The following is a 22,022-nucleotide window of genomic DNA, read 5'->3' on the forward strand; positions in this document are numbered from 1 at the left end:
AGAGCATATAGCGAGAGGGTTGTGGATCGATGACGCTCGCTCAGGCTACCCCGGAAAACCAGAGAGTAGTGATGGGATAATGCTGTTCACGTACTTTTTGAACAAACTAACTGTTACATCATCGGTCGTTAAATTCTGTTCGTCTAAATCTGATTAAAAGTTTCGTTATAATAAAAAACGCAAATTAAATAAATCAATGCAGATAATATAATATAAAGCATCTTCTCATGTCATATCAATATTTATTCATTCCTTTTAAAGGATATAGAACAAATTTTTTTTCTAAACAAGAAACATTACAACGTTGATATTCTTTAAAGTCTAATTATTTACAAGTTTTGTAAGTTTTAGAAATGTATATAAGACAATGGATTCTATTTTAATAAATTTTATTTAAATTTTAATTTGTAAAATTGAAATAAAAAATATCTAAAATTGAATGTCAAAAATATATGAGAGAGAAAACTAGGTTTCAAAATTTTCGATGAAATTCAAATGGTTTATTGAGTTTGCAGTATCAGGGTCCGATCACGTGTACATCTGTAATCACTCGATAAGCTTTGTTCGAGTTCTCGGATCGAGAATGTGTAGCCAATCAACTTGCCGGTTTTCTGTACAAACTGTAAGTTGATTGGCTACACATGATCATGGACATAAGGCTTAAGAGAAGAATTTAGAAAGCCAATAGTATCGACTGACATTTTAATTGTGAAAGAACCTTCATTTTTAGTTTGAAGTAAAGCATCAAACATTGTGAAATAAGCAATTGCTCATTTGCAAAATGTCAACATCGTATAATTTTGAGGTCTTATATATTTGTATTGGAAGATTAACGATTCGATTGACTTACTCGACGATATTATTGTAGTTTGTCGCATCCTTGAACAAGATATTCGACTGGTTAGTGACGCAATTGAATATATCATCGGTGATGTCACTATGTTGTCTAATATGCAATTAGTATATCGCAAGAGTAAAACGTGCTGATGAATATAATGTATAAATGCATATACATGTTTCGTGATAAAGATTTTCAAAAACAATCTTTTTCTACAGATTTGAAAAATCATTATTTATTCGTTACTCCAACTTATTGACCTTGATAGATCTATAGGTAGAAAGTAAAAGGATAGATATCATTTATGAATTTGCGATGTATGGCATTATATTTATATCTCTAAAAATGTGTAAAAACTGTTTCGTTTTTATTCGTAATTTATTAAATTGTTAATTTCATACGAACATACACTTCTCAATATACACATACAAGTCTTGAAAATACAAACTATTTCACAGAATAACATTTATTTACCAAATGAATGTTCTTTTTATATATTTGTTTTAAATTATTGAAATTATTTATTACATATATTATTGTTAAATTAAAATCTATCTATCTTTTACAAATGCTATTGTTTTTAAAATATAAAGAAAAAAGTTTCTTACTAAGTTTATTATATAGAAACTTACTAAGTTTCTATAAAAAGATAAAATACAATGTTAAAAATTAATTTTGATAAAATGTTAAAATAAAAAGATAAGATAAAATGTTTAAAAATAAAACTTGAAGTTTAGAGATTTTTAATTCTCACCATCATATATATATATATATATATATATATATATATATATATATATATTTACGATGAAAACTTCCAATAGATAAGCAGAAAGATGGACTTGATCAGCGTTTAAATAGTCCATTATTTCATCTATTTCTTCAATTCAGAATTCTCATCTTACTTATGGAACCTGAACGTCAAGCATGCATGGTGACAGTTTTCTTGCTCACAGTACTTAAGACCTTTGCAAAAAGTTTGTATTATTAGTCAGAAGACTAGTATGTCTGATTTTCAACCGTCGCTATCTCGGTCAAGACCTAATCGCAGAACTGCGGCATTAAAGCCGGCCGGTTATCGAATATCAACGGAAGCCAAGCTCGTGCTATTATATGCGAGGGGCACCGTGAAACAGGCTCGGGACGTGTCTCGTGGGGCCCATCGAGGAGCAAAAGAAGAAAAGTAGGCGGGACCACGTAGTCGGGTGAAGGTCAAGCTCGCCTTGGTACCTCAGATCTCTTTCTTTATGTTTATTACGTGATCAATTCTCATCCTCAGTCTCTTTTTCTCGCTGATCAAATATGCATCTCTGTCATTGAGCGGAAATGATTCTCGGCATTTTTTTCATTCTGTTTTCTCACAAGCTACCTCTCTGGAACATTAATGTGAGGAAGTTCATGAAGGTATTAATATTTCGATGAGTTTTATAAAGTATTTATTAGATGTTTCTATACGGAAGACATTTTGAAAAATTATGTGGCTATAAAAAAACGTGTTACATGAATAATTTATAACACAATACAAGATTTATTTAATAAATCGTAAAAAAGGAAAATTTAAAATTTAGTTATTTATAAATTTCGATATAAGTAGTTAAAAATGTTTTTAAAAGCGTTAATTATTTCTTGTCGAAAATTTTTTTCCTAGTCAGATATAACTTGATAGAAAAATTATAAATATGAAGACAATGCTGCTTATGTAATTATAGTATTTCCGCGCATAATTGTGTATTGGGAGCGATTACTTTCACTCTCACATGCAACCTTGACATTAAACGACTATTTTTTATACGCAATCGCGCGAGAGTATAGCCCCGCATTAACTGCCTACACGAAGTTAGCCCTTCCATTTTAGGATTAAAGTATTTTGAGAATTATGCTGTGTGAATTGTGCTAGGTTTGTGCTGCATTATGCTCGAATATTAATATCGTAATATGAAAAATACATTAAAAAATGGAAAACTAATAATTTTTTTGTCAATTCAACAAACCTAGCATAATTTCAGCACGATTCTCAGAATACGTTAATTCTAAAAGTGGGAACTAACTTCGTATAGGTATATTAATTCGGATTTCCGACGATTGTCGAAATATGTTTGCTCACTATATTTTCACGTGCTTATGAGAAATATCTCGCAAGAGAGTAAACACTGAGCTTTAAATTATGTATCAGTTTCCTTCATCTGTCTCCTTCATTTTTAGTACTTTATAGACACTAAAAATTTTATTATTACATACATATTATTATATACATAGTTATTATTATATACATAGTTGTTTCACAAATTCAGACTCAATATTTACTCTCTATATAAATTCTTTGGAGTAAATCTTACTCTAAAGATTGCAGAAAATTTCAGTCTGAAAAAAGAGTGGCTCAATTTTTAATCTCTAAGAGATTTTACTCTTTAGAAAGAAATTCGCTCTAAAAATATTAGAAAGTATTTTAGATATAGTTGTTCAATAGCTATATAACAAAATTGCAAATATTTTAACTGTAAACTAAACGAAAATGTTTCATTATTGCTTATAACTACTTAATATAATGTGTGAATAAATATAAATTTATATTAATTACATAATTTATTTAGTTCATGTCATAAAAAAATAGTCATAAAACTGTTAGTTAATATAAAAAGTTATAATAATAAAAAATAATTCAAAAGTGACTGGAAATATTGTAATTATATCTGGTCGAAAAATTTTAAACTTACATTTAAAATGCAATTTCGTTGATATAAATATGGAATAATATACTGCCATATATGATTGACGAATGTCAATCGCATATCTTGATGATCAAAAAGAATAAATCTCTTTAGCGGAGATCAGCATTCTCTCTGTTCAGTGAGGTAATCTCTTGAGGATCAATGACGTCATCGTCTAAACTCGTCATGGAAGACATATCCGTTGAAAACGTCATGGACATAAATATGTGATATTCAACTGAGTTTTTTAAATTAACAAATGACTCAATGTCTTGTAATCGAACTATTTATAATATTGCATGTTACCTTTAAAATAAAAGGAAATCGATGACACATGAGTCTTTATTTACTTGTTAAGGAGGTTCTCGCGTTAATTCCTTCCTCAATAGAATTTATTCGTAACATTGTATAAAGTGATTAAAATAATAATATAAAAACATTATTAATATAATTCGTTATAATGCCATTATATATAATCATTGTTAATTTTATATGTTATTTTTAAAATAAAAGTTATGAGATGCTCATTTGATGTATATAATATATATCCAATCAGCATCTTATAACTTTTATTTTAAGGCTCCTGAGTCGCGGCAGCTATTGGAATCGTGACGTCAGAAGCGAGGAATGACACGTTAATTTATGCTGCATGCCATTTGTAAATAAAGACAATTTGGATAAATCTAAATGAAGAGATTGTTTTAAAATACCTGTAAAAATGAGCAGAAATTGTCTTTTTCTCCCTTAATAGTTAGTAAATGGTCGTAAAAGGGCAGGTAAAGTGAGCTTTTATTTCGGGCAGAAACACACGGTTTGAACAGCTGTTGAAATGAATGAAATATACGCTTTTACGTATAAAATTCCAGGATAATTATAGTTTCTGCCCATTTTTAGGACTTTCATAAGTACGAAATACGTCACATTTTCATAATTAAGCAAATAATAACGAATGGCATGCAGCACAAATTTCGTCGTCAAAACATCACTTTTTCACGCCTATAAGTTCAGCTATTTATTGTGGCACTGTAATACATACACAAGCACGAGCTTATGCACGTGTGCTCGCTTTTGGTGCGCCGAAAGCACATGTACATGGGCTCGTGCTTGTGTATGTGACCGATTTCGCCACATTTCGCCAGGCCGCCGACTGATCTTGAATCGCATGCTGACTACTCATCAGGAGTCTTAAGGATACGTTCGTTTGACAATTATTCTTGATTTTTCTTCATTAAAAAATATAAATTTCTTTCAATCAATTTAGGTGAAATTTTATCCGAATAAGTGTTTATTTTACCTTGTAATTATATTACATATTTATTTTTCTATTTTATATGTGTCTTAATTTGATAGAAAATATCCATAGGATAAGATTATACGTTTACTTGTAACATAAATTTAAAATTAAACTTCAACGTTACGATAAAGTCAATGAACTTCTTTTAGACATTGTTGATATAATTAATTTTTGTATTACATTTATATTATAGACTTGTCTTATATTTCATCAAACGCAAAAACTTCTTTAATTATTAAATCACTTTTAAGTTTTAATTGTTCCAAGTCAAGATAATTGAGTGTACATACGACAGATATTAGACAAATTAAATTGGTCATTGCAGTTTTCATCTGAAACATGTACCTGCTGCAATTCAATTTTTCGCTTTTGTTTATATATCTTCAGTACTATTCTTGTGAAAATTTGGAAATGGCAAAGTTTATACGTTTTATCCTAATTCGGTTCTATTTTGCTCGTTTCTCTTCTTGAATTCAAACACCGCCGGAAACGGCGTTCTCGAAGAATCCGTTTGGGAGTCTCGTTTTACACAACAAAGATTCTCGATCCGAGAATAGATCACTCCGACTACTGTCGAGACCAGATGAAAGAGTAATAAAGATGGTCCGTTTCTGGATCCGTGAATTCTGATCCTTTCTTTTTTTTTTTAAGAATGATTTTCGAGTTCTTGGAACTTATAATTAATTCTACTTTCGGTTTCTGTTAGAAGATTTTATCATATATCTATGATGGGAACTAGACTGTCTATTTATTACGTCACCGAATCAACTGTGAAACTCGCTATTCATGTGCAAGTGCTCGAATGGTCGTTTCGTTAATACGACGAAGAAATAAATTTTTACTACCGTTCTGCGAACGATAAAATTTAAACTGTTAAATTTGGTAACTGCCCATATATTTGTTTGATTTTTGAATTATTTTTTTTACGATTCCTATGAATTGTAAAACCTAAAATATTTTTTACTGATTTATATGAATTGTGAAACATTAGAAGATAATAAATAGCGATATAATTTTTCTGTAATATGACTTTTTGCAGCTAAATATAAAGATACATTGTGCTATTAATTACATAATGCATTGATTAAAATATTTTGATTAAATCAATAAAAAACTCAACAAAAATTTTAATGAGATTAAACAAAATTTCTGTTTGTGATAAATTTTTGTGGCTTTATCCAAATATTCTTGTTTTTTGACCTTTTTACAATTGCTAACAATAAAATATTAACGACTATCAAGTTAGTTATCATTAGTTAAGACATTAAGATACTGTTAAAAAAAAATCAAAAAATCAAAAAAATCAAAAAATTTTGTGATAAATTTTGAACAATTTTATAATAAACTGATAACATATTGATGTGAAATAATGCAAAGAACTCTGCTTCTTTTCTACGTTTCTTGCATTACGTTTAAAAATAATTGGTACGAAAGATTTTATCTCACTGCAACAATCATTCCTTATGAAGACATATAGCATCTACAGCATTAGAAGCAAACACGTCCATTACCTAGTACCGACAGGAATGCTTCTTCGACTTTATTGTTCATTAAGATGCGATGACAAGTAAATTATTGCAAGCTGAAAAAGAATGAATGGAAAATGTATAGGAGAAGTAATTCTCAATACTAGTTTTATTGGCATTTTATTACAAAATTTTCAAAACTTTACGTTCTGTATAATAAAGACTCAACTAATTAGTTATAATTGATATAAGAGTTGCATTCGCAGTTATTTAAAATCCAATTTTTAAGTTATATTAAATAATTTCTTAAATAAAGAAAAAATTCAATTTATATAAAATTAATTGTTCGTTTAAATAAAATAATAATATATCATTGAAATTATCGAATAATTCGCTCATTTTTTTCACAGTAAAATTTTGTACTATATGTGTACTGAAAATTTTCTCTGTAACTGCAGACGAGCTGTAAGCATATGAATGCACTTTTGCATTGCGGTCGAGTAAAGTGCGACTCGAAGGAGAGACTTCGACAATGGGTATCCATTTCGTGTATTCAAACAAAAGCATTTTGCATTTTACTCTTTTTTTTTTCATGCACATTATTCACATCACCAGGTAAGGTTGTAAGATACGAAAGCACGCATTGTTCTTTCATTGTGCATTGTAGAAATAGAATAGACCTAACATTATCAAAATGTCAGCAATCAAGTTTTGAAAGTCGTGCACCATTATTATATTTTGAGAATTATACCTGAATATTATTATTTTTTTATTAGGTATTATTTATATAATATAAGATAATGTATATATAATATAAAAAATAATATCTCTTTTATTTTTAGACATTTTAGAAGATTATTTTTTGATTACGATAAGGATACTAGTCTCTACTTGGTTCATTGTTTGTAAGATAGAAAGCTGTGAAGTGGGTGGAAGGCCGAACGATAAGCTCGGAGGTTTGGCGTCACGGGGTGAATTAGCTGGCGCTTAGCCGGTTTGCGTGTCACGATCGCGATAACTACGTTTTTGCTGACATCACTTGGTTAGCTCTCGGTAATTGCTGAAAATAGTCCAGATGAATCGTCACCGATGGCGATTCCTCGACGCGTGAACAACACGAACTTCATCGAGGGGACAATGTCGAATGCCGGAGGATGACAAAAATAGCCGCGACCGCTCGGATTCGACTAAATTTGCAACCGAGTGCATCTTCAGCATTATTCTTAAGAGATCTACGACAATCGCGAGAGTTGCTTTTACTCTCACAAACGCAAAACATGTCAAAAGGGTGACGCGTTGCAGCTGTTTATACTCGTGAAATGACACGCATGCATATCGCATGTTTGAATTACCAACGTATTACATAAAAAAATTGTAATAAAAAATTGTGTAATAAAAAATATTATTGGCTGTCTTTAAATTAATTTAAAATTGCTGATTAATTTTACAGAATTTTGTCACAGACAAATCTTCATTATTAGATTGCACTGTTTATATATTTTATTAATCGTTAACTACAGCTATGAAAACATTCAAGTTTTAAAGTGTTCTGTTTGAAGTAAGAACGCAAATGAATCTTCAATTTAAGATGATTGATAGACGAAGGTTCAACATTTTGTTTTTTTTTACAATTTATAACGTTATAGTACTAATCATATAGACAAGTAACCGTCTAAAATTTCTTGCTTTGGCAAAATGATCTTGCTGTAGAAGAAAGACAGACATTTGTCATGTTTCTCTTGGGCGTAGTTGAATATTGCTGCTGATTTATTTACAAGTTGATTATTTCAACTGAAACCAAGTATTAGTTCTCTCTTAAAATAATTAGTAAGAGCGTTTTTTATACCGAAGAAATTAAATTATTCACTTTAATTCATTACTTTCACGCACATTTCCGCATTTTAATAATATCGTACATGTTTAATAATACATGTTCTAATAACATACATATGTTCTGTTTTAAATTTTATTTTTCTGATAGACGAAGTTTTGTCAAAAGTTTAACTATAAGTAATACTATTCCATATAACATTCAGATCCTGCAGGTATTCATGATCGGTTGGCAATCGCTCAACATGTGAATCATTGCTCGATGAAGATCTGTTAGCACTTTCGTTGCGTAAACACGCAATGCTTTTTCATTAGCATTGTTTCCAGACACGCATTGTGAAAGAACGCGACATCTTGATTCCATAAATGCATTGGCAAAATATTTCTTTAATAACGCCCACTCGATCTTACTCATATTGGATAATTGAGCGGTGATCGATCTGCGGATGAATAATAAGACTTTACGCAACAAAGGGAAAACTCACAGTCAGTGAAATCTCTTCGCGAAAGAAAGGAAATTACTCACTCATGAATAATAAATTTCGAGCTGACAATTATATTTTTGAATTAAGTATGACTCATACCATGCGTATTTAGGAATGTGATAGCAATTTTAAAATAAGATTTCTTGTCTCTAAACTTGTGAATTTGTTTCGCAGTATCAATATAAAATAAGAAGAAATCTTTACATTAAATATGATAGTAAAATTTAATCTTTCGCTAATAACAATCTTTTGTTAATCGATACTGCTAAAAATTAAGAAGAAGAATTCATAAACATAATACATTTGAATTACGGCCAATGTTTCAGCATTACCTATCCAACAACAGAATAATAATAATTTATTCTTACAGAAATTTAATATTGGAAGAGAATGATTAATTACTTCTTTTGTATTAAAAACATTGTTCTTTAGTGCTTTTAAATAATTTTCAATATTGAATTGGCTAATATTAAATTGAATTTTTTTGTAAAAGAACTTTATATGGAGCTTGCTTACGCAGAACATTTATCTTTTTTCTCTCTTTTATTTCGCAGATTCTTCGGACATTGTAGACTGTAAATTAAAGTTGATCCTCGGTTTAATATGGACCCTGATCCTGCATTATTCGATCTCTATGCCCATGTGGGAAGGCGACGACGGCGAGGACAAGGGCGCTACCCCGAAGCAAAGGCTGATGCATTGGATCCAATCGAAAGTGCCGGATCTGCCGATCTCGAACTTTACCTCCGATTGGAACGACGGTCGCGCGGTGGGTGCGCTTGTTGACGCGGTTGCACCTGGCCTTTGCCCGGATTGGCGGGATTGGAACCCAAAAGATGCGGTCCAGAACGCGTCCGAAGCGATGGGCCTCGCTGATGACTGGCTCAATATTCCTCAGGTTTGCCGCAATATTATTATATATATTACAATTCATTCGATTTTAAACGAATTAAAAGAATAACGAAAAGAAAAACGAAAATAAAGAATGACGGAATAAAGAAGGCTAGGCTTGATTAATTAATATTACACTAGACTTTATTAATTGAGGGGATGGGCGGGATAAAAGCACGATTCTACTTAGGGTCTTTTTCCGGCAATTAGCTTTTTTATAATAGAAAAGTAACATGTAACTTCTTAAGATATTACATAAATTCATTTGATATTGTATGATTTAATAAAGTGTATAATAAAAAGTAACAAGTTATTTTAATTTGTATTAATATCAAGGTTTTCTAATTAGATCTTTATTCCGCTCATCCCCTCAATTATATACTAATTTCTTAAGATATTATTAAAGTAAATTTAATTTGATTATATTTTAATTGAAGATTATCTGCGAAAAGAGCTAATTAAGAGTTAATATAATAGCATAAAAATTAGAAGATATCAATATTGATAAATGAATTTTTAATCTTACGGCTGAGAAGCGTTCCATAAATTATGTCATTCGTTGCAGCTCATTAAACCCGAAGAGATGGTAAATCCAAACATCGACGAGATGTCGATGATGACATACCTATCACAATATCCCAGCGCAAAATTAAAACCAGGTGCACCTCTGCGCGCCCGCACGAACCCAAACAGGTAGGGATAAAAACTTTATATTTTTTAAAGTGTTATCATGGTTTTATATTATGTATTTACTTTTTTATTTATTTATTGTAAACAATTTCCTTTATTTTAAATACCTTATATGATTTTTTTCGTTTCCTAAAATTACATTGTTCACAAAAAATGTTACAATCTGTGCTGTTTATTATAATTTTGATCGTTCAAGGATGATCTGATACGATTACAAATGTTCTTTTTTTTTTACAAAAATTTTTTCGTAAAAATAATGTTTTTTTTTTTTACATTTTGATGGTATGGCATTTAGTAGAAATATAAAAGAGATGAAGTGCGCGCGTAGATCTCTGTTACAGTGATTGTGATTAATTAATCAATTTATTTCATTTCTCGGTCGCAGCATCCCACCGCCGCGGTAAGTCGCGCAATGATCATGTATTGTGACGTATAACGGTTTTTGCGCAATTAATGTCCACCGCCTTGATGAGATCTACCTCTTAACCCAACACTCCTAATTTTTCCTTTGTTCATATATGTACGTAAACGCTTGATAGAGTAATTAAACTGCGTAGTGCGCGATTAGCAAAAAAATACATGATTTGGAAACCTCATGAAGAGAAAACGAACGAGAGTTTGATTAATACGATATTGACAATAATTTTATAGCTTATCGAGTTTTGCAAATTAGATAGATTTCTTTTTTCAAAAAACTTACTATCTAAAATTTTTATAATGAATTATCATTCCATAGAGTGAACTCCCACTCTTAAATTCTTTTTCAAGACTGACTCAATTGTCACTCTTTAGAGTGAGATTTCATTTTAAAGAATTTAGAGAGCAATACTATTAATTAATACTATTAATTAATCTCTCTGTACATATGTGTATACGTGAAAGTTTCACGAATTGAACTAACCGGATAATGAGTGTCCGCAAGTCTGCAAAATGTCGCGCGCTTGCAAATTTGTTTTGAAAAAGAACGACGCAAATCGCGCAACATCATAGCACAAAGCAACGCTTGTAACCGTCTGGCAAATGGATTTATTTAACGTATTGATGTAACAATGTTCGCGGCCACTGACTGGCAGCTCGCAAAGTGACTTTTCTCACGATGTTTTCTTGTGCAGAGTACGCGCTTATGGTCCCGGTATAGAACCAACTGGTTCAATCGTTGGTGCTCCTGCCAATTTCACCGTGGAAACCTTCTCCGCTGGCAAGGGTAACGTTGATGTTATCGTCGATGATCCCAAAGGGAATAAATTACCGGTAAGGCCCTAAAATAGCGTTTAATCATGTATTCAAATATATAAAATATTTTGATATCTTAAAAGATTGGTCTGAATTATGTAAATTGTTTTCAAAGAAAGATTTAGAATAACTTTTTACATTCTAAATATTTCCAAAGATTGAGAATAATTTTTTTTACAATCCTTTCATGAGTCCGAAACGAGAATTTTTTTTATAACTCATTGTTAGTAAATATCAATTGACAATAATATATTATCGATATATAATTTATTATTTAACTGTTACGTACAACATTTATCTAACATCTATTACATATTATAATTATATTAGTAAATTGGAAATTATAATATTCATATAATGTACTATTCATGTTTACCAAGAAGTAATTAAGCTTATTGTGAGATTATAAAAGGATTATAAAAATTATATTTGTAGTATATTTTGAAAAATTACTAGTTTGATTTATTTCAGTTAGAAATATTAATAATATTTTTTTAATTTATTTGATTATCAAGACGAAGATCGAAGATGACAAGAAATTGTTGTTAAGACAATTTTTTATTTTATTAGAAATGGATCAGACTTGCGAAATTTTTTTTTTTTAATATTAATACATATTAATACAAATAGATATACATAGTCCCAACAGAATCTATTAAGCATATTGTCGGAAGTCGAAAAATGTTATCGCAATCATGATAATTACATCACAGGATGTGGATACGTATGATGTAATGACTATTTATGTGCCGTGTGACTTTGACGATTACGCATTATCTGAATGTAAATTATATTACAAGTATAATTCATACATTTAGATAATCTTCAACTTCACGATATACTATACAAGTTGAACGTACGCCTCCTTTTTATTCCTCGCATTACATTTTAATGATGCCGACTCAATTTCGTTTTCAAGGTCGATATCAGATTCAATAAAGACAGGAACCTGACATACTCCGTGTCATATACTCCAAAAATGGAAGGTCCGCACAAAGTGAAGGTACTCTTCGCTGGCAGAGAGATCCCGAAGAGTCCATACACCGTTAATGTCGAAGGACACGCTGGTGATCCGAGCAAAGTCACGGCAAGCGGGCCGGGTCTGCAACCGGAAGGAGTCGTCGTGAATAGACCAACTTTCTTCGATATCTTTACAAAGGACGCCGGTCGCGGTGTGCCTGAAGTCATCATCTTAGATCCTCAGGTAAAAAAATGATGTCTCTTAACATCGAAACGTCCTGTGAACATTCTACCAGTTAAACGTCTTTAGAACGCCAGATTTATATTCTGTAGAGCTTGTTTTATTATTCTTATTATACATAATTAAATTATATCATTACAATGAATCTTACTATTTTATTAAAATATTTTTATATGTGATTTTATTACAGGGTAGCAAGACTACATCGGTAAAGCTGCGTCAGACCTCGCCAGACGTCTGGAGATGCGAGTACGTATCGCCAGTGACGGGTCTACATTCTGTCAACATATTCTTCGCCGGCAAACCCATACCTAGAAGTCCCATTGGTGTAAACATTGCACCGGTTTCCGATGCGAAGAAATGCAGAGCGTACGGACGAGGATTGTTGCCTACTGGCGTCCGCGTCCAGGACATCGCCGACTTCGTTGTCCTCACTAAGGATGCTGGTGAGGGTGTACCGGACATTCGCGTAATCGGCCCAGGAGGCGTCAGTCAACCAGTGCAGTAAGTTCTTATTATTTTAGTTTGTAAAAACACTTTGTTACTTTTAAAATTTTATTTATGTCACATTTCTTGTTTTTATATTTTATTATTTTTATATAATTTTTTTATATGTTAATGAAAAAAATCATAAATGAATGGAAAACGCTATATTTCGTTAAAACGTTAATGAGATAAAACTCAATTGTCAAGAATTGTAAGAATTGTAAATGAAATTATAAAAATTTTATTTATTCAAATTTGTAAAACAAAAAAAATATAAAATAGAGTAAATATGTTAGAATATCTTATGCGAGATGTTTTGCTTTAAATTTATCGATTTAATCAACGACATTGAATTACTTTAGAATATCCAAAACCGACGCTACGACTTACAAATGCCACTATACACCGGTTAAGGAAGGCCGTCACGTAGTAATGATCACATATGGCGGTAAAGAAATTCCCAAGTCGCCCTTTGAGGTCAATGTAGGTCCTTATAAGGAGTCCAACATCAAGGCTTTTGGACCTGGTCTGCACACCGGCGTCGTCGGTCATCCAGCGAAATTTACAGTAAACACAAACGGTGAGACTGGCGCCCTTGGTTTCTCCATCGAAGGCCCATCTAAAGCGAAGATAGAATGCAACGATAATGGCGATGGAACCGCCGATGTTTCTTACCTGCCCACCGCGCCGGGCCAATACGCGGTCCATATCCTCTGCGATAACGAGGACATCCCTAAATCGCCTTATATCGCGACTATTTCGCCGAAGACTGATTTTGATCCAGAGAAGGTAAATTCGAGTCTTCATTTCACTATTAACATTTCTTTGTATATAACTTTGTTTTATATAAACCGTTTTTATAAATTTTAATGTGTATATATATATATATATATATATATATATCTAATATTGTATATAATATTATATATATATAATAAAAAACATAAGATTTTACAGGTTTTCACATGCAATAATTTTAGTACTAACTAAATAAACGAAAATTGCTTTTATTGACTTGGACAAGGAAGATATCGAATATATATGCTTTGTATATAGGTTGAAGTTTATGGGCCAGGAATTCAGCCAGAAGGTGTTGCCAAAGACGAACCGACGAATTTTACGATTGATGCGAGAGAAGCCGGTCAGGCGGCTCTGGAAGTTGCCATTCAAGATGCTCTTGGAAAAGAAGTTCCTCTTAGATTAGGCGACAACCGGAACGGCACTGTTCAAGCGTATTACACACCTACATCTAGCTCACCGCATGTTGTGATGGTACAATTTTAGAATATTGATTTCTAAAATCTTGAATCGAACTTTTGCTTATTGTTTGTAATGTGTCCTTGAAACATGCTGTTTTTGAATAACCAGAAAAGACTAAAGTAGTCAAGGTAAATTTTTTAAGCAGAATAAAATCTCAGTTTTTAAAATATATACACAAAATATTATTTGTTGTTAAGATCAACTACGAGCTTACGAAGTTTTCGCCTTGTAACTTAAAAAAAATATCCGTAGAAATCTCAAAAAATATTGTGCTAAAATACTCAATAAAAGCGTGACTTATGAAATTTCAGTGTAATTTGATTTCTTAAACAGTGTTATGCAAGGTGCTTTGTATTTAGCAAATTACTACATATAAGATATAAATATAGATACTTTGAAAGAAATATACTAAGATACAGGTATTAGAAAAATAAAATGCCTAAGTATAAATATTTTATCTAGTATCTCAAATGTGGTATCTCAAGAAGTATCTCAAAAATACTTAGATATAAGTATTTTTATTTATTAATATAAAACTTCAGAATAAATAGGCATTTATGATTTCATGTATCCGTACAAAATATTTATTATATATGCATTTTATATGTATATACGTAAATATTCTATGCAAGTAAGTTTAACATATCCGCGCGTTGAACATGCATTTAGTACAAGAAAAAGTATTATCTAAAAAGTAATTAAATTATGCGTAAATATAGGTACCGGTATACAAGAATTGTATCTATTTATAGGTATAGATACTAGAAAAAATAAGTATCTCTACTGCATAACATTGTTTTTAAAGATATTTTTTTCTTTAGGTGAATTATGGCGGAGTGGCCACGAAGAAATCTCCATACAGAGTTAAGATAGCTTCGCCCTTGAATCCTGCTATGGTCTCTGCCTTTGGTCCTGGTATTGAGAAAGGTGTGAAATCTAATGTTCCCACACATTTCAACGTCGACTGTCGCGAGGCTGGCCCCGGTAAATTGGACGTTAAAATGCTGAATCCTGAAGGCCGAGAACTTCCAATTTCGTTAACGGATAATGAGGATGGCACGTACGTCGTAGACTACATGCCCCCACAGCCAGGAAACTATACGGTGAATCTCAACTATGGCGGATTGAAGGTACCTCAATGCCCCATTAAGATCAACGTTCAGCCTCATGTGGACGTGTCCAAGATTAAAGTGGATGGTCTGGCACCAAGTGAGTACAATTACTGAAAATTTTTTAAGTGTTGCCTAATATTTCGATTACTATACGCTATCGGTTTATTTAAAATCAGATTTAATTAGATGTGTTACTAATCACATATATATGCTCAAACCAAGATATTATATGCAACATTTTGTCCCACGAAATTGGGACAATAGTTGAATACTCTTAAACGTAATATCGCATCGTTTAAAATGATAATAAACTTGATAGCGTGTTTTATAGCCTTTTATTATTATTATTCTGATTTTTATAATACATATTAAGTAAAATATAATATTGTTTTATTTTTTTAATTACTACAATATATTGGATTTATAAATTAACTTAATTAATAACGTAATACGAGTACATGCATAGTGTACTATCTAAATTCTTTGAAGTGAATGTCATTCCAAAAGAATGAAATCTCCCTCCAAAGAAGAAAATTCAACTTCTTTTTCGAGAATGGTAGAATTTTCACTCTTTTGGAGTGAGAATTCACCCTAAGGAATTTGGAGATTAAATTGACTATTAACAAGAAATAATCAAAGATATTTATCGTTATTTATCATTATATATTACGTTGTATATATCTGGTTTGAGTGAAATAATTCTCTCATAGTAAAAATTTTATGTTTATTATATAGTTTAATTTAGTAATTTGTTAAGCGCGGTTAGAGAAGGAATAATAAGAGTGCAATTAAAATTTTATGATTAAAATAAGATCTTGCACTTAGGTAGGTGTATCAGCATTAGTTCGAAAATGAATCGTGCCAAAATCGCACTCCTTCCAGCGGTCATTGAGAAGATAATTCTCGTCTCATGGCATATAGCTAATATTCTTTTTGGGAACATTTCCCGGGGCGTTATCTAGCCTAGATTTTCGAAATATACTTTACCAAGGTCTCCCCTCGGATAGATGTTTTACTGGAGTGCGAACCAGCGCGAACCGATGTTTTATTTATAACGGCGCTCGCGAATTCCCCACAGTTGACACGCACACAATTTCGCGTTTTGTCTAAAAATATTGCACTTCGATGCTCCACGCGTTGCTCCTTCGATGTGACTTTACCTGGAAGGAAGGCAGCTCCTAACATTGTCACGATAAAATTCAAAGCGAATAGCAATGCGTCCAAGAAAAATCAATATACATTTCTATAATAATAAATAATTAATAATTAGTTAGAATCACAAAGCTACCATATGCTCTCTAAATTCTCTGGAGTGGAATTTTACTCTAAAGAATGAATTGATCCAGTCATGAAAAAGAATGGCTCAATTTTCAATCTTTAAGGATGAGATTTTACTTTCTAGAATGACAGTTCATTCTAAAAGTTTTAGAAAGTAAATAAATCAACGAAGTAAGAGAGAGAGAGAGAGAGAGAGAGAGAGAGAGAGAGAGAGAGAGAGAGAGAGAGAGAAAAGTGCCACTTACAGTCAAAGTCGGATGTTGGAATAATACATATGTTTTTAAATAAATTTTATGACATGAGTGTCGATTATTTTTCGGATTTGCAACATAATCAGATTGATATAATAATAAAGAATAAATAATGTAAAGAACAAATAATATAAAGAACAAATAATTATTTCTGCACGCTGGATAATATATTTATTATAACTGAATGCACTTTTAACTAAGACACGTTATCAGTTTCATAATCGCGAGAGATTCTTTTATTTGGAATACACTCTGCCTAATTTACACGCGCATTGTGGGCTTATGTATGTAACAAGTGGCTTTCTCTCACAACTTGATGCATATCCAGTATTTGAAATCTAACGTTATGGTAGGCTTTGCGCAACGAATGTCCGGCTGTCACTTGCTGGTGAATGTTGATCGTAAACTACATGTTACAATTAATCGTTCAAATCTTTCGATCATGCTTGCACGTTTAGTTCATCCTCTAAATTTTTTGAAGTAGAATACACTTTGAAGAGTGAATCACTCAACAAGTTTTAGAGAGCATATTTCAATTTTTCTTCAATCATCTCTTCGATGAGAATCAACGATAATTTCACCAGCAAGTCGGCGCGACGTCCGTTCGTTGCTCACGGGCAGTCGTCCCGTCGCGCAAGCACAAGCGAAAAATGCATCGCGGCTCACCACGAGAACCCGCAAACGTCCTCGCAGCGGCCCCGGTGAACAGCCTGCAGCAATTCCGCGTGATAACGCAGGAGGCGGGCAGGGCGGCGGACTTCCAGGTGGCGATCACGACTCCGTCCGGCAATCGGGTCAAGGCGCACGTGGTGCCGACTCACGAGGGCTACCTGGTTAACTTTACCCCTACCGAGCTAGGCGAGTATCTGCTGGGAATCAGCTTCGGCGGCGAGCCAATCTCGAATCAGCCGTACCGGCTGACCTGCGTTCATGGCTCCGATCCGGGCAAGGTGCGCGCTTCGGGACCTGGTCTCTCCCACGGTGTGGTGAACAAACCGGCCGAGTTCGTGATTGACACTCGTGGAGCTGGCCAAGGTGGTCTCGGCGTGACCGTCGAGGGTCCTTGCGAAGCCGCGATAAATTGCAGGGACAACGGCGATGGTACCTGCTCCGTCGCTTATCTGCCCACCGAGACCGGTGACTACGGTATCAACATCACCTTCAACGAACAACATGTGCCGGGTTCGCCTTTCCAGGCCATTGTCGTACCGGATGCGGACCTATCCAAAATCAGAGTCAGCGGGAACGGCATCCAGCCACACGGTACCGTTAAGGACGTCAGCACGGAGATCGTTTTGCGATTGGAAATTGAGAGAGTGCTGTGACCTGCTCGTCTCTAATTTGCGTGATGAGTTTTGAAACGCGTCTCGGGATTTTGTAGGAATGGCTTTAAAGGATTGTTTCTCGATCGTCGGGATTTCGTATTGACTTTCAAGGAACATGCACACATTAGATATTCGTGCATGTATGAAATGAATTTTTCAAGTTGCACGAATGTTGTGATTTGATCTTGAGAAAAACTCGTTGAGACTACGACGAGGAAAATATTTTTATCGATAGAAAAAGATTAGAAAATCCCGATAATTATTCTGAGACGCGTTGATGTTGTGATGCATGTGTGTCATGATTGCACTTTTATCGTTGGTTATCATGACATTCTCTGCTTTGGATTTTCCGATCGTAATCATTTATTAACATACACACTTGTTGTAAAACACTTGAATGAGCTTGAAGAATATTAGAGGGCATGTTTGTAAAAAGTATGTACGAAACAATAATTTAAGTTTATTTCTTTCTACGAGCATGGCCTCATTTTTAGTTTAAAATCCAATATGCCACAAATAATAATCTTATATATTATTGTGATTTGTGTCTGTGTTAATCATTTAGAGACTGCAACTACGTTTTGCAATATGCGCTTATGCATTGTCATTTTAATAAATAATTTATTAAATTAGGTACTACATATTGTTTAAAACAAGTAGATGTTTAATCAGAAAAATAGTCAGGAACATAATATTGTAGAAATATATTTAAAAATTATACATCTATTATAAATTTATTACGAGGTATTAGTAATATAAAAGTATATTTGATAAATTTAATATTAAAATTTATTAAAGATATGTACAATTTTATATTACTATTTTATGTCAAATTTCAATCTGTTAAGAAATTATGCTAAATTTAAAATACAAGATTACAAATATCTTCGCTATTATAAAATTTGATTTTGAAGAAATCTACAGTTTCTATATTAAAAGAACAGTTTTTCTGAAGTATCTAAAAATTTAATCAGATACAGGTCTAAAAATAATTTTATATATTAGGTGTTGGAATTAATTCGTAGCGTTTTTTAATGAAAGAATGTTATTTATTTCACATGAGCATTAAAAAATACATTAATGAAAGTACTTCCCATCTCTTGTAAAACGCTACGAATTAATTCCAACACCTAATATATTGGATCATCAAAATAATTATGTAAAACATTCAAGTTTATTGCTGGAATGTCAAAATTTTTTGCAGCATTGCTCATCATTCTTAAGCACCCTATACCATTATTTCGATATCCAACAAAGTTATTTTCAGATTTATATCTAGCTAAATTTTTAAATACTTTAATCTTTCTGTTTGTTATAAAAACACTTCACTACATCATCAAGTATCAATCTCGAATTTTTAACGCATGAAATAAATATATAATTTAAGATATATAATTTTTTAGAATGACAAAGTTTAATTTAAAAAAATATTACTATTTCATATATGTATGTGTATATTAGATATTTTGTGATATATTAGATGCAGATTTTATTAAAAAAAAAAAAAAAAAAAGCATTCGAGCGTTTTCACTTAATCATGTCGTGTTATCGCGTTTTGCAGGATTATTCGTGAACAAGCAAACGTCATTCACGATAGACACGAGAGACATCACCAAGTCGAAGACTGATGACGGTAAGGTGTCCTGTATCATAAATAATCCCAGTGGCGGTAAAACCGAGAAGCTCATCATCCCCCAGGGTGATGGCACCTACTGCGTCAGTTACACGCCTTTCGAGGAGGGTTGCTACACCATCGACATCCTCTACGACAACGTGCCCATCCCGGGTTCACCATTCTCCGTCAACGTACAACGTGCCTCCGATCCCAGCAAGTGCCGTGCATATGGTCCTGGTTTGGAGCAAGGCATCACAGATAAAACAAACTATTTTACGGTGGAGACTAAAGGTAAGCCAATAATTCGATCAAATTCTCAAAATGCTGTAATTTTATACTACCTACAATTTATGTATAATTTAGAACATAGTAATTTATTTTTTAGAACATAGTAATTATTATATAGAAGAGGAAAAATATTTTTATGTAGCGAAGGTGGGAAGAAATAGCATGTATGCGATTTTCTTTCAGGGGCTGGTAATGGTGGTTTGGGTGTGTCGATTACGGGTGACGGAGAGGTCAGAGCGGAAGCCAGGGAAAAATGGGATGGTTCCTGCGATGTCGAATACGTTGCCAGGGAACCTGGTGACTACGAAATCGACATTAAATTTGCCGAACAGAGCATACCCGGTTCGCCATTTAAGATCAAAGTTATATCGCCGAAAAAGAACGTGATTGCTTACGGACCCGGTCTGCACATGGTACGCGAGGGTGTGCCCGCCAAGTTCACGGTAGACGCATCAAAATGCGACAAACAGGCACCGGTGAAAGTACGTATGTCGCCTAGCTTGGGACAGGAGCCTCAGATCAAGAGCAAAGGTGACGGCCTGTACGAGGTGACATATCAGCCACCGCCTGCTGGAAGTAACGTGCGACTTGATGTTACTTTCGATGACGACAATATCAACGGCAGTCCGTTCGATGTGAAAGTTCTGCCCTTCGTAGAGCCAAACAAGGTAACTTTGTCGGGTCCCGGGGTGGCGCCCTTTTGCACTGCCTCCTTCCCGATTGATTTCATCGTGGACACTTCTAATGCTGGTTACGGCGATCTTGAAGTGCAAGTTGTGGTAAGTGTATAGGGTCTCGCAAAGTGTTTTGTATCAATTATCGCGCTTGACACTCATTGCCAATTTATTTCTTTCTGTTCCTACTTTGTATCGAGTGTTTAATATTCTATATTTATATATTTGATTTCGAATAACGAAACAAAAATTTATATGTTTTTTTTAAATAGCGTTAAACTTATTAATATTATTAAAAATAATTCATTTTTTCAGATAAATATATAAAAGATTCTCGCAAATATTGCTTCATATCAAAACTATCAAGAATAAAACACAATTAAATTACAGATTATAAAACTTTTTCTAAATGAATTTTTTTTAATAATTTTGGAAGCCTACAATAGATCATGGCTGGTGAAACTATTATAAGAAAGCAGTTATCCGACATCTTGAATTTGTTATTAAATGGACGTTGAATAATATTTTAAATGAAGTAATAATCATCCTTTTAGAATTCAATTACTTTTACAGAAATTTTCAATTATTTTTAATTATAACAAAGTCTTCATAATATAATAATTTTATATATTTTTTTATTCGCGTACAATATCGGTGATACAACAAAAATATTTGACAAATTTATTTTATAAAATATTTATATTATTGTACACTTATGAAAATATATTGTATGTATTAAATTGACAATTAAAATTGATTTAATCTTTATATCTGGACATATTTGAGCTTTATAATTATTAATATTTAAAGTTATGTAATTACATTAATCTAACACAAAAATTAGATGTTCATTAATTTGCATTAATATATGTACAAAATAAGAAAAAAATATAGAGATTATATAAGACTAAGCTATTCCTTTCAAATTGTAATAAAATGTGTGATGAAAAAACATATAAATTAAGATATATAAGATATTAGATGTTCAAGAACTAAAATATCTAATCTGCTTATCGAGCGATTGAACATAATTGGGTCTTTTTTATAGATTCAACTGCTCGGCAAACAGTTTAGTTGCTTTGTCTGGTTTAAATGTA

The 22,022-nt window shown here is 32.5% G+C and overlaps 1 protein-coding gene and 1 long non-coding RNA gene across 5 annotated transcripts in view; both read left to right on the plus strand.

The window, feature by feature from the left end:
• The window catches only part of cher (filamin A protein cher), a 55,555-nt gene that overhangs the window by 8,020 nt on the left and 25,513 nt on the right, over positions 1 to 22,022 (plus strand). The window contains exons 4-15 of one of the 4 annotated variants that reach the window (XM_087405973.1): positions 9,176 to 9,519; positions 10,078 to 10,205; positions 10,588 to 10,602; positions 11,315 to 11,453; positions 12,355 to 12,639; positions 12,827 to 13,140; positions 13,485 to 13,911; positions 14,179 to 14,394; positions 15,204 to 15,591; positions 17,717 to 18,286; positions 19,910 to 20,254; positions 20,435 to 21,030. In XM_087405973.1, coding sequence (XP_087262099.1) covers positions 9,176 to 9,519; positions 10,078 to 10,205; positions 10,588 to 10,602; positions 11,315 to 11,453; positions 12,355 to 12,639; positions 12,827 to 13,140; positions 13,485 to 13,911; positions 14,179 to 14,394; positions 15,204 to 15,591; positions 17,717 to 18,286; positions 19,910 to 20,254; positions 20,435 to 21,030 — 3,767 coding nt within the window. The remainder of the gene's footprint in view (positions 1 to 9,175; positions 9,520 to 10,077; positions 10,206 to 10,587; positions 10,603 to 11,314; positions 11,454 to 12,354; positions 12,640 to 12,826; positions 13,141 to 13,484; positions 13,912 to 14,178; positions 14,395 to 15,203; positions 15,592 to 17,716; positions 18,287 to 19,909; positions 20,255 to 20,434; positions 21,031 to 22,022) is intronic. The other 3 variants (XM_011058576.2, XM_087405974.1, XM_087405975.1) reach the window with 3 other exon arrangements.
• LOC147909853 (uncharacterized) lies at positions 1,684 to 6,628 on the plus strand. The gene is made up of 2 exons (XR_015545035.1): positions 1,684 to 2,242; positions 3,661 to 6,628. It is a non-coding gene; the product is annotated as an uncharacterized LOC147909853 (long non-coding RNA).

The sequence above is a fragment of the Acromyrmex echinatior genome, chromosome 4 (assembly GCF_024713525.1).
Source record: "Acromyrmex echinatior isolate Ae372 chromosome 4, ASM2471352v2, whole genome shotgun sequence".
Lineage (NCBI taxonomy): Eukaryota > Metazoa > Arthropoda > Insecta > Hymenoptera > Formicidae > Acromyrmex > Acromyrmex echinatior.